We start from the raw sequence: 12,796 nt of genomic DNA, 5'->3' as shown, positions 1-12,796 counted from the left end.
TCTTCCGGATTCATACTGGCAGTAAGCAGAGGTATCCGTGTGTGATGTGCCTGTGCACACTGGGCACGATCCGTCCCGCTCCTGATGCCTGAAACTCTCTGAGTCTTACTGATCCAGTGCAGCTTGACCCATTCGTTCAGAGATATGTAAATGCCTTCTGTGATGAGGCATTCATCGTGACTGGATTCAGAATATTCCTAGTATAAGTCGAGGCTGCACTAGCTCAATAATCTCAGTAATCTTATCTGTGAGAGGCTGATCAGAGAACAGAGTACTGTATATCTGTGCTGAATGCACACAGATGAGGCCTGCATGTGCTCACAGGGCAAAGATAAAACATGCATTTGAGTTTTACTGACACCTCAATCAATTTCATCATGATATGCATGTCGGTTTTACTTTACGGTTATTCTTGAGAGGCTAAATCTCTTATGGCATGTTGTAACATTTGAATGCAGAATATCCAGAATTCTTACGGTCAGACAATTTGCAGAGGAAGTTTGCATGTACGAGTCACGTTTAGTCTGAGATCTTTAGATGTGTTTTAGCATGTGTTGGCATGCTAGAAGTAATCGGATGTGGATTGAGCTACAAAGTGATGCTCTTTGACAAGGTGTGCATGAGGTTTGTGACCTCTACGTGCATGATTGAAACAGTATTTCAATGATGACTGCAGAAAAACCTACTTTGGCATGCTTGTGCGTGGTCCCATGGATTCAAAGAGTGCTCTTGCATTTCTCCAGTCGCTCCTTTTGATGGCACGCTACAGATTTATACACTGTCACACCTCATTCAGCTTAAGAAATTATGATTTCTTAACTATTTAGATATGAATCCAAATGTCTGTGAAATGATGTGATGCTCACACAGGGCAACATACGTCTTTGACTAACCATTTTCCTTCTGTGTTAGTGTTATCATGTAAATGAAACGAATCACCTGTAGATAGATCGATGTGTGTTTTTCCTAACCCTTTTGTCTGTTTGTCTCCATTGATATGTCCTCTAACATAAACAAAACTAATTTACATTATGGAACGTGTAGGAAAAACCTCATACAGACAATCAAGGCAGTGCTAATGAGAAGATTGATTAATTTCCTTGTTTGTCACCAACTCAGATCATTCCTCTAATTCTCTCGCCAGTGGGAAGATGGGCTTCCGTGACCGCATTAGGATGAACAATTCCCGCTCCTCTCAGGCTATCCGGAGCAAGGCTTCTCCTTTGCCCCCAGGTAATGTACGGCGCTCGCCCAGCACGGAGAACGTTCCTGAAGCCACAAGTCCCGGCAAGGTCCAGAAAAGCTGGAGCTTCAATGATCGGACTCGATTCCGTACCTCTCTCCGCCTAAAACCACGACCCGCTGCAGATGGTAGATATCTCTGTCGGCATGTTTTCCTTCAGTTACCAAATACTGTTCAAAAGTTTGGGGTCGGTGTGATTTTTATTTTTATTTTTAGAAAGATGTCTCACCAAGGCTGCATTTATGGACCCTTTTCACAGACTCTCATGACGTGTTTCCACAGTTATCAACGTAGCAAATCTATTAAAGTTTTTCATATTTTCATTTTAAAAAATGATATACACAATGATTGGATCATTATTTTGTTTCTAGCATGTTATATGTTTCACAGTTTTGGAGAACTGTGTTTTGGAGAACTGTTTGCAACAGTTCTCCTAACCCTAATTGATGGAGTGTGTAGCTTTTCATTTCTTAAACAACTGTAAGAAGACACATCATGGCCATATTCCAGGATGACAATGTCAAGATTCATCAGCTCACACTGTGAAAGAACGGTTGGGAGGGAGCATGAAGAATCCTTTCCACACATGAATTGGCACCTCTGAGTCCAGAGCTTAAAGCGTTAGTTCACCCAAAAATGAAATTGATGTCATTAATGACTCCCCCTAATGTCGTTCCACACCCGTAAGACCTCCGTTCATCATCAGAACACAGTTTAAGATATTTTATATTTAGTCCCAGAGCATATGCAGTCTATGCACACTAAACTGTCCATGTCCAGAAAGGGAATAAAAACATCATCAAAGTAGTCCATATGAGACATCAGTTAGTTCATTAGAATCTCTTGAAGCATCGAAAATACATTTTGGTCCAAAAATAACAAAATCTACATTGGCGTGACATTGGCGATCCGAATCATTGATCGATTCATTGATTCATTGGCATTTGAATCTTTTTTTGAGGAACACGGAAAAGACAGTGCAGAATAAAGTCTTAGTTTTTTGTTATTTTTAGACCAAAATGTATTTTCGATGCTTCAAGAGATTCTAATCAACCAACTGATGTCTCATATGGACTACTTTGATGATGTTTTTATTCCCTTTCTGGACATGGACAGTATAGTGTGCATTGACTGCATATGCTCTTGGACTAAAATATAAAATATCTTAAACTGTGTTCTGAAGATGAACGGAGGTCTTACGGGTGTGGAACGACATTAGGGTGAGTAATTTATGACATCAATTTCATTTTAGGGGAACTAACGCTTTAAATTCATTGAAAGTCTTTGGGATGTGCTGGAGGAGACTTTACAGAGTGCTGGACTCTGGCATTGATCATACAAGATCTGGATCAAAAATGAATGCACCTCCTGATGAAAATAACATCACTACATTTATTTTCATCAAGAGGTGGATTTTTGGTCAATATGGCCATGATGTGTCTTCCTACAGTTGATTAAGAAATGTAAAGCTACACACTCCATCAATTAGGGTTAGAAGAACTGTTGCCAAACATAACATGCTAGAAACAAAATAATGATCCAATCATTGACCAATTAAAATCCAAACAGCGACTTTTTCTTTTGGCCGGGCAAAATGTATATTTATAATGCTATACTTGTGTTATATTACTCTGGCTGTTATTTTACAAAAACAAATTAACAATACTATATGTGTTTTTATAATGGTACATTCAAGTCATGTCAAAAAGATCGTATTTACGAGTTGGACGCACATGAACTCCACCACAAAGTCGTAAATACGAGTGGGAAGCTCTGGATTTTCTTAAAGCCCATGTTTATGAGTGGCAGACTTGTCAGCGAGAAAAATGGCAGAATACCACGATACTTATAGGTATTTAGTGGAGACAAAATAAGCTAATCGTCCGCACAAAATAGCATTGTAATATAGCATTATAATATGTAAGGATAAAGTTTATAAAGCTTTTAATTTTAACTTAAAGTTTATAATTTAGGCTTTATAAATTAAGCACCTGATGCACATTCTTTGTTCTTCATTTTCTATACAGTTCAGAATACAGTTTTAAAACCTTGCTGTATTTTTCTGCGACGGAAGGGACTGGAACACATCTGACGTCGTAAAATACAAACTTCCCAGGAGGACTTGAACACACTATAATAACACAAGGCTGAGGGAGTGACCGCAAATGTCATTCTCTCTTCTGACCGCCGTAATCGATCTCTCTGTTTTTCCCCTCTTTTGGAAAGTCGTGGAAATGTTAAGTAATGGAAATGTAGAAAATATATTTAATGTGGTCTCCCATTTACCGCTGTAATAATTTAGCCAACTATAAAGACTTCTTCTTTATAGTTATAGTTATAGTCATACTTCTTCTTTATAAACCCCGGAAATATGAAAAGGGTCCATTTGATCAAGAATACATACAACATTATAAAGTTTAATATATTCCTTTGTTGGTAAAGCTGAATTTTCAGCATCATTACTGCAGTTTTCAGTTCACATGATCCTTCAGAAATTATTTTAATATGGTGATTTGCTGCTTGAAAAACATTTCTGATTATTTTCAATGTTGAAAACTTTTTTCAAGATTCTTTAATGAACAGAATGTAAAAAAAAGAAGCTTTTATTTGAAAAAAATTCTCTTCAATTACACTTTTAATCAATTTAATGCATCCTTTCTAAATAAAAGATATAATTTCTTTCAAAAAATAAAAAATCCTTGTCCCCAAATCATTGAACAGTGTACGTTTTCCTCCTCTCATTACGCATTGATCTCTCATAGTGGAGGGTGTAGGAGAAGAGCACACAGAAGACAAATCGTACTGCGACGTGGCCATGGAGGAAGTGATACCAGCAGTGAAGACCCTAATTCGAGCCGTTAGGTGAGTCCGGAGATGAATACAACACCACACAGCTCTACACACTCCTATAGTTCACTTATAGACCGAGCACTCTTAGATAATGTCACCATGCATGCTGTTCATTTTGAATGAACGGTTGGTCTTTTGCAAAAGGGACCTCTGTATAGAATTTGCTCCGTCAGCCATGACCTTTTCACGGTGCAATTACATCAGTTGACCGTTACGAAGACAAAGCGGGGTTAGACTTATAGAGGGCATGGCAACCTTCAGTTCATACTTCTTGCTTAAACAAGCAGAAAGTAATACAAGATGTTCTAAAAATATTGTCATTCTTACTGAGAAGCGAATGGCCTCTCTCTGATTGGTCAGAGCAGCAAGAGCAACCCTGTTCAGTCAGTGCAGGATGTTAATTGGGTGATTCTTCACATAGTGTTGTTCACTAGGATGATTTTAAATAAAAATTGCTTTAAAATTATAATAAACAAAAATGTCATTTTTTTATTTTAAGTGTATAATTATAATAATACGTAACATATGTTAAATTTGCTTATTAAAATATCTATTAGAATTGTTTTGTCTTCGTGAAATGAAAGTTGCTTGATTGGATGGTTTTTAAATTCCTGTGATGTCCTGAGTGACCGGTTGCTGGAGAGGAGGGATCATTGTCCCATCCTCACTCCAGTGCAAACATTGCATTAAAAAAAAATAATGATGTGCACGGATAAATCATTCATAAAAAAACACTACATTGTTACATGAAAAAATAAGAATTGGCCATTTTGATTTCATAATGACAAATTCCTTTCTGTAATGCATTTTTAAATGGGTTAGAATTAAAGCATTTCTGCTGTGCACTAATATATATTACCACAAGGATTGGGACATCCCTCTAATTCATTGAAATGGTGGCAATCACTTCATGGCCACAGGTGTATAAATCAAGCACTAGGCATGCAGACACTTCTACAAACATTTGTGAAAGAATGGGTCGCTCTCAGGAGCTCAGTGAACTCGTGTGGTACTGTGATAGGTTGCCACCTGTGCAATTCGTGAAATTGACTCACTACTAAATATTCCACGCTCAACTGTTAGTGGTGTTATAACCAAGAGAAAGCAATTGGGAACAACAGCAACTCAGTGGGGTCAGCGCATGCTGTGGCACACAGTGCGCAGAAGTCACCAACTTTCTGCAGAGTCAATAGCTCCAGACCTCCAAACTTCATGTGCCCTTCAGATTAGCTCAAGATCAGTGTGTAGAGAGAGCTTCATGGACTGGGCCGAGCACGCACAAAATAAAACATAAACAAAACACAATATAAAGTCCAGGCCAGGTCCTCTCTCGTCCTTCACCGGTATTGCTCGTCCTTATATGGCTCCGAGCTCCCTCATGAGAGGACTCGAGACCGGTGTGCCTCGCAGGTGACGCTCATTCTCAATCACGTACATGTCTCGCTCGCTCCTCACGCATCTCTCGCGCGTCAACCCTGCCACAAACTCTTATTGTTTCAGCATACCAAGACATTTTGGGAAATTGCATGCTCCCAATTTTGTGGGAACAGTTTGGGGACTTGACTGGCCTGCACAGAGTCCTGACCTCAACTCAATAAAACACCTTTTGGATGAATAGAGCAAAGACTGAGAGCCAGGCCTTCTTGTCCAACATATCAGTGCCTGACCTCACAAATGTGCTTAACACACTCGTAAACCTTGTGGAAAGCCTTCCCAGAGGAGTTGAAGCGGGTATAGCTGCAAAGGGTGGGCCGACACCATATTAAACCCTACGGATTAACAATGGGATGGCATTAAAGTTCATGTGCATGTAAAGGCAGGTGTCCCAAAACTTTTGGCAATATTTTGCATATAATTTGTCCTACAGATTCCTGTACACAATTTGAAGAGGTTTCATTTTTTAGGATTTCAGAGAAAAGGTGGATCTATTTGAGGATTCATCCATATGTAGATGTGCATGAAAGTACATTTTTGTACCTTGCACATATTGCACCTGTGAATGTCACCCGTATACTGAGAGCACTCTTACCTTCAAGCCTTTCCTCCTGACCAGCTCACCATGGGTGATTGGGTCACATTAGCCCAACAGAGCTCCAGGTGTGTACATGCTCACAGGTGCATCATATCCTGTTATCTGGGTGAGAAGATTCTGTGTTTTACATAAGAGCCCTTCGATAAGATTGATGTCCTTAAGGAACAGGCAAATTTTAGCTTCGCCACAATGCTGAGGTTTCACTTTTGTGGAAGGCCCACAGTTTATCAGTGTTCTGCTGTGTGGTGTGTGCTATTCAGGCTCAGGACAGAACAATCTGCAATGCTCTAAAAAACAGAATTTCCTCAAATAAACCTTTTTTGCCTGGTTTTGGGAGAGAACATGTTGGACACATTTTGCACATTTTATTTTATTTAAATGTTTTTTTTTATTATTATTATTATTATTATTTTATTATCATTATTTTATTTATTTTAATTCTCCTGGTTTTGGGAGAGCACACCTTTCAAGGACTGCTCTGAATTATGGCCGCTTGATTACTAAAAATATTTTAAAAGCAGAAATCTAAAACCAGATTTCCCCTCGAATACATAACTCCCAAATTATTTCATTATTTAATTTCATTTTATTTTTTTCACCTGGTTTATGAGAACACACCTTGCAAAACTCTTAAAAGACTGCCCTAAACTTGGTCTGCTTGATCGCTAAAAAGATCCTGACACCAGATTTCCCCTCAAATAAACCTTTCGCACAGTTTAAAATATAAAACTTAATATGTTTATTTAATTGTATTATTTATTTGTTTGTTTATTTCTTTATCACTTGGTTTATGAGCACACACCTTGCAAAACTTCGAAAGGACTGCCCTGAACTAGGTCTGCTTGATTACTAAAATAATTACAATTCTCTAAATAATTAATTTAAAGATTCCTGCATACTTGGATGTTCTTTTGCATGTATCCCGACGCCTCAGATTAAGTATGAAGGCTGATATTTGTTCATACAGCTATTCTTAGAGATTCCATCTCAATGCATCTGTGGACCGGGGTATTCTAGAGCTGACCATATAATCATACACCCGTACAATGCATTGCCATCAAGCGAGCGAGTCAGCATTCTAAGGAAACCCTTGGAGGATGGAAATAAATGGGATTTCTTTTTTTCCTTTCCATTCTCTTTTTCCTTACCCTCTCTTTTATACACACCTGAGACCCGCCCTGACAAAATATGCAGCTACCTGCAAAACTAAAAGACTGGGAAAAAATATATACAGACAGCAAAAAGCCTAAACTCTGGAGTCATCAAGAAACTTGTTTGTTCTGTGGGGGAGGTTGACGTGAGCTGTGGACCAGCTGTGGACTTCTTCTGAGCTCCGCCTGAATCTGCACCATCACCCGCGCAGAGATGCACAGCTCAACATTTGCTGTTGCACACGCAAGCTGTTCCTGCGAAACAATGGATAGTAAAAAAAAAAGAAGTCCTCTGTATGTAGAATGTACCAGCACACGTGATAGACTTTTTCCAAAGCTCAGTTCCCCCCTGCTGGTTGCTAATGAATCTAAAGGATGAGGAAGAACAATTATCCTAGTTGTATTCTGAGAACGGAAGCTTTTAAACGTTATAAAATGCCTCTATCCTAAAGACAGGATATCCTCTTGTTGTGATGAGTTTGAGTGGACATGTTTGCCTATGTTCAGTTTTCTGTTGAGTCAGCAGGGCTTGATGGTGCACTGAAGGATCAATGCTGATTTAGAGAGGGTTACCTGTCTCTGACTTACAACTGGTGCTGAGAAAACACTTCAGGTGAAAAATGAAGCATATCTCCGCTCATGCTCGGGTGTATACAGTGATGCCTAGTGTGTTTTCAGCCACTGTCCTGCTTATACACACCATGTCAGAGATTCACTACAAAGCCTAAATAATCAGAATTGATCATATTAGTTGCACAAGTGTGTTTGACTGGGTTTTTCACACACTCTTTTAGAAGAAAAGGTTCTAACCTTTTTAGGGGTTCCCATCATTTTATTGATTTATTTCATTTTATTCAATTACAAAAATTAAACAGCTCGTAAACATACTTTATGACTATATATAATAACCAGTTAAATATTAAAGTATTATGCAATCATTTATATGGAAAGGGTTCTTTAAAATTGAGTCAAGAACTCATTAATATATAGAACCTCATTAAACCTTTTTTGAGGTTTAATGAGGTTAGAGAGAAAAGTGTACGTTTTCTCTCTCGAGACCTCTGGATCTCTCAGAGACTGAAGCAGAAGGTGTTTAAATCCAGAAACATTTTTTAATTGAGGACCACAGACACCACTGACCTGTTTCATTTGAAAGAAAATGGCAACTTACTCTCCTTACATATTATTTTGGAAACGTTTGGAATTTGAGCTTCATTGGTTTTCAAATTATTTATTGTATTTTGGAATATTTCAGTGGCTTTTCAAAGAGTATACTAATACTGCAACTGAGTGTAAAGAGATGCTTACTTTTATTTTATAGGATGGATGGATGGATGGATGGATGGATGGATGGATGGAGGGATGGATGGATGGAGGGATGGATGGATATAAGTAATTATAAGTATATAAGTATCTATATATGTAAAATAGATAACATGATTTATAGATAAAAAATATCTTATTTTGTTTTACAAATTGCTTCAAAAACACAGTATGTATCAGATTGGGAACACCCATTTTAAAATTGTGTAATAAAACAGGAAATAAATCAAATAATATCCTTCCATATAACAATATGGAAAGTAAGTAACAATATCCATGTATTTATTGGGAAATTTGATATTTCTATGCTACAAAATGCAATGGCTTTTTATGAAAATTAGTGTGCATACAAAGCAGATTATTTTTATTTTAAACATGACATTTTTATGATATCAGAGTTTCAGAGAAGAGGAAAAAGAAAAGAAAAATTAGGTTGAAATCGACTTGTGGGGGGGGGCATTTGGAAATAATACACAATCTCATAGTTTGAACATTTGTGGAGTGAAAATACAATAGTTTTTTCAAAAATGTATTTTTTTTCTTCATTTTCAACTCAGGTGATTACTTATATTATTTATTATTTATATTTATTCTTACCACCCAAATACTGTAAATGCTCGTAATCTATGTCTTCTGACTAAACGTAACCGTGACCTTATACTGTTCATATTTTTCTTCATATTTTTATTCTTAGAATTTTTTATTACCGTGTTGTATTGTATTGTTTATGTGCACTGGAAGGTTCAGCACCAAAAAAAAATTCCTTGTGTGTGAAAGCACACTTGGCAATAAAGCTCTTTCTGATTCTGATTCTGATAATAGTCTTCTACAGAGTATGCACATTAAGGCAAAAATCTATTTTTTTGTCTTATGCTTCAAACACTACAGTATAATGAAGTGTTTCTCTGGTTCCTGGGAGGTCACACTGATAGTGCACACACACACGTGCGCTCTGTGTAAAGAAAGAGTCATCGTCAGAATAATTATCAGCCGTGAGGCGGGGGATGAGTTCTCTCGCTCGCGCTGACTGTTCATGAGGCACTCGTGTAATTGATAAAGCCCCTTTCTGTAATTAATCTTGTTAGACGTATTAATCTCGTGACCCGTTTCACAGCTGTTTGCTTTTGTTTGCAGTATTCCTGTTTTATCTTTCCCCTGTAATGCCATGGGGGCTTCTGCATCATCCTGCCTACATTCTGGGTCATTCTAACGTGCTCCTGTGTAAATGTAGGATTCTGAAATTCCTGGTGGCCAAGAGGAAGTTTAAAGAAACCCTGCGGCCGTATGATGTAAAGGATGTGATCGAGCAGTATTCAGCAGGACACCTCGATATGCTGGGCAGAATCAAAAGCCTGCAGATGAGGTTTGAGCAGTCGAAATTAAACACAGACAAACAATCAGCATTTCCTAATGAGTCACACTGATTTCTTTTTCGTTAAAGGGTGGATCAGATCGTGGGCCGCGGTGCCATTCCATCAGATAAAAAGGTGCGGTCTGAAAAAGGAGAGAAAACTCCTCCTGAACTGGAACAGATGGATGAATTAAGCATGATGGGACGAGTGATGAAAGTGGAGAAGCAGGTATCCATCCATCACGTATCTTTTCATACAAGTTTAATACAATAACACAATGCATTTTTATTACAATTAAACTACTGTTTTCTAATTGAATATATTTTAAAATGTTATTAAATCCTTGTGATGGCAAAACTGAGTTTTCACTAGTCTTCAGTGTCACATAAAATGTCCTTTAGAAATCATTCTAATATGATGAAGAAACATTTCTTATCAATGTTGGCAAAGTATTATAATTATTATCAATAAAACATTTGCGGTGTGTTTTTAAAAGCTGTTTTTATTACGTTTGGCCTGAGTTTTTGTTGCATTTACACTGATTTGACCAGCAGGCGTCACCAGCGTGTGGTGTTTCAACTGCTTCCAAACATTTTCTCTAGCAATTAATCCAAAGATTTGAAAAGCTTTGTTCTCCCTCCCAAATGTGCAGCACATTGATTTATTAAATGAATGCATTAAACACTGATTTCATGTTTACGTCCGCATGATGGCATGCTGTGTACCATCTTATTATTGTTCTTTTGCACATGCGTGTCCGTTTAAGACGGTAATCAGTTCACTATCAAATTGTTATTGGCATTGACATTTTAAACAAAAAAATGTGATCTGAGCAATAAATCAGAACTGAGCACTAATTGAGCAGTGTGAACTCATCGCCGAAACATTATTAAATCATCATATAATAGCGCTAGATCTTGTCATAAGTTGACTACAGTCTCTTTTCTCCCTTCTCAGGTTCAGTCCATCGAAAACAAGATGGACCTGCTGCTGAACTTCTACTCCCAGTGCCTGAAAAAGGGCTCGTCCCACTTCACCCTGTCGTCCCTGCTGGAACCGGACCTGACCTCTGACTACCACAGTCCGACTGACCAACATGACCTGTTCCCCTCGGCCAACACCCTTAACATCTCCCACTCGGACAGTGGCAACATGGAGTGACCCGCAGAGACCCACCCAGCCGCAGACAAATCATCCAGAGTCTAAATACCTCCCTACACTAGCCTAGCACAGTCCCTCTAAACAGCTGCTGTATCCTTGCATGGGTTCACCCTTTGCACAGTGGATGGTGGCTTCTAGCCTACTTTTCTAGACTACGCCTCGCACACCACGCTCTTATATTTCACAATGTCCGCAGTGTTTTTATTTGACCGTGCCTGTAGTAACAGTCTTTCTCCTTTTTGTTTCATTTCAACTGATTGAGGAAAGTTTTAAAGAAGCATCCTCACAAGACATTATTGAGGTTCTGTGTTGAACACTTGATGGCAGAGTATTAGCCAAGACCATCTTTTTATCAGTCTTCCAAAACAGGAGGGGACGAATCACTTGACTGCTGCAAAACTGTCCTTTTACAAGTTCCTCTGTGCCAATATTGTTTCTTGGTTTTGTTGAGGTTTTGATAATCAATTGGCCCCCAGAGCAGTTCTATTTTTCTCTCTGTCTTTTTGTCTAACGAAATCAGGGCATTGTGAACTGAATTTGATTTTCGGACTCTCCTTCTTGGCCTTAAACTTTGGCCCGATGCAATAGACTCCTTGTGCCACAAGAAGTCGCTGAGCTTCTAATGAATGTATTGCATCCAGTACTCTTCCTTTATTTATCATTGACGGCATCACGGATTGCTGTAAAGAGCAGCATGATGGATGGACAGATGGACAGTATTCCCACCAAAGCATCATCTCCTGTCGTTTTTATCTTGCATGGTTCCTCTTGGCATTTCAGGAAGGAAAGAAATTCAAAATGTGAGGCGTTCAGGTTTCCTTTGGCTTGCTGGGCCCTCTCTTCTGCCACTGCAACATCTCTCAGAAGCCCACCATGCAAAAAATAATAACATTAAATAAATAAAAGTATTATTTGATTAAATGGCCAGCATTGAAGTGCATGTTAATAGTTTGAATAGTTCAAGTTGGTTTAATTTAGTTCTGTTCTTATGGCCTTCTCTCTCAGCCTCTCTGCCTTGCAGCCCATCTCCTTATTCTACATGAGCATCAGTTTAATAAGTGGGTCAAAAGAAGCCTGTCTTCTGCCCAAATATGACTCTCAATTAGTTGAGATTTAAAGGGATAATTCACTCAAAAATGTAAAGAGGTCCTATTATACTTATTTAGATGTTTCACTTTCTTTAGTGTGTAATGTTGCACACTAAACTAAAGCACAAAGTCCCTCCAGCGGGAGTTCTTCTCTATATCAATGTCACGGTTTCTGAACTCCCTGAAACGCCTCCATTAGTCTCGTGTTTTCTTCCAGGAACCAACAAGACACAATAATCCTCATTTAAATAATTCCCGCCCACAGCATGCCTGGTTGAGTTAGTTAGTAGTGTGTTATGGTAAGGGCTGTGACATTTCCGAAACACAAAGCTTGAAGCGTTTGACCAATCACAACACAGTGGTCCAGCCGACCAATCAGACCTTTTCAGGAGGAGGGGCTTCATAGAGACAGGAACTAAACGGGTGTTTTTCCCATACAACGGAGTACTTCGCTGCTAAACTATCATAGTACGATGTGTCGTTGAATAAATCAACTAACTAGTCACTTTCCCGAAACCGTAGTGTCACACATTTGACGTTCAACCACGTTGGTTAATGATGTCACGCATGCCGGGGATAAATCCGTTTAAAATCTA

The 12,796-nt window shown here is 38.6% G+C and overlaps 1 protein-coding gene across 2 annotated transcripts in view; it reads left to right on the top strand.

Annotated features, from left to right (window-relative positions):
- The window catches only part of LOC137047924 (potassium voltage-gated channel subfamily KQT member 4), a 74,002-nt gene extending 61,969 nt beyond the window's left edge, over positions 1 to 12,033 (top strand). For both annotated transcript variants that reach the window (XM_067425857.1, XM_067425856.1), the window contains 5 exons: positions 1,145 to 1,371; positions 4,006 to 4,105; positions 9,831 to 9,962; positions 10,041 to 10,179; positions 10,909 to 12,033. In XM_067425857.1, coding sequence (XP_067281958.1) covers positions 1,145 to 1,371; positions 4,006 to 4,105; positions 9,831 to 9,962; positions 10,041 to 10,179; positions 10,909 to 11,112 — 802 coding nt within the window. In that variant the 3' untranslated portion in view covers positions 11,113 to 12,033. The remainder of the gene's footprint in view (positions 1 to 1,144; positions 1,372 to 4,005; positions 4,106 to 9,830; positions 9,963 to 10,040; positions 10,180 to 10,908) is intronic.
- The last annotated feature ends 763 nt before the right edge of the window (positions 12,034 to 12,796 follow it).

This window comes from Pseudorasbora parva, chromosome 19, assembly GCF_024679245.1.
Source record: "Pseudorasbora parva isolate DD20220531a chromosome 19, ASM2467924v1, whole genome shotgun sequence".
Classification (NCBI taxonomy): domain Eukaryota; kingdom Metazoa; phylum Chordata; class Actinopteri; order Cypriniformes; family Gobionidae; genus Pseudorasbora; species Pseudorasbora parva.
Note: the sequence above shows the minus strand (reverse complement) of the source record. Positions and strands in the feature narration are given on the sequence as shown.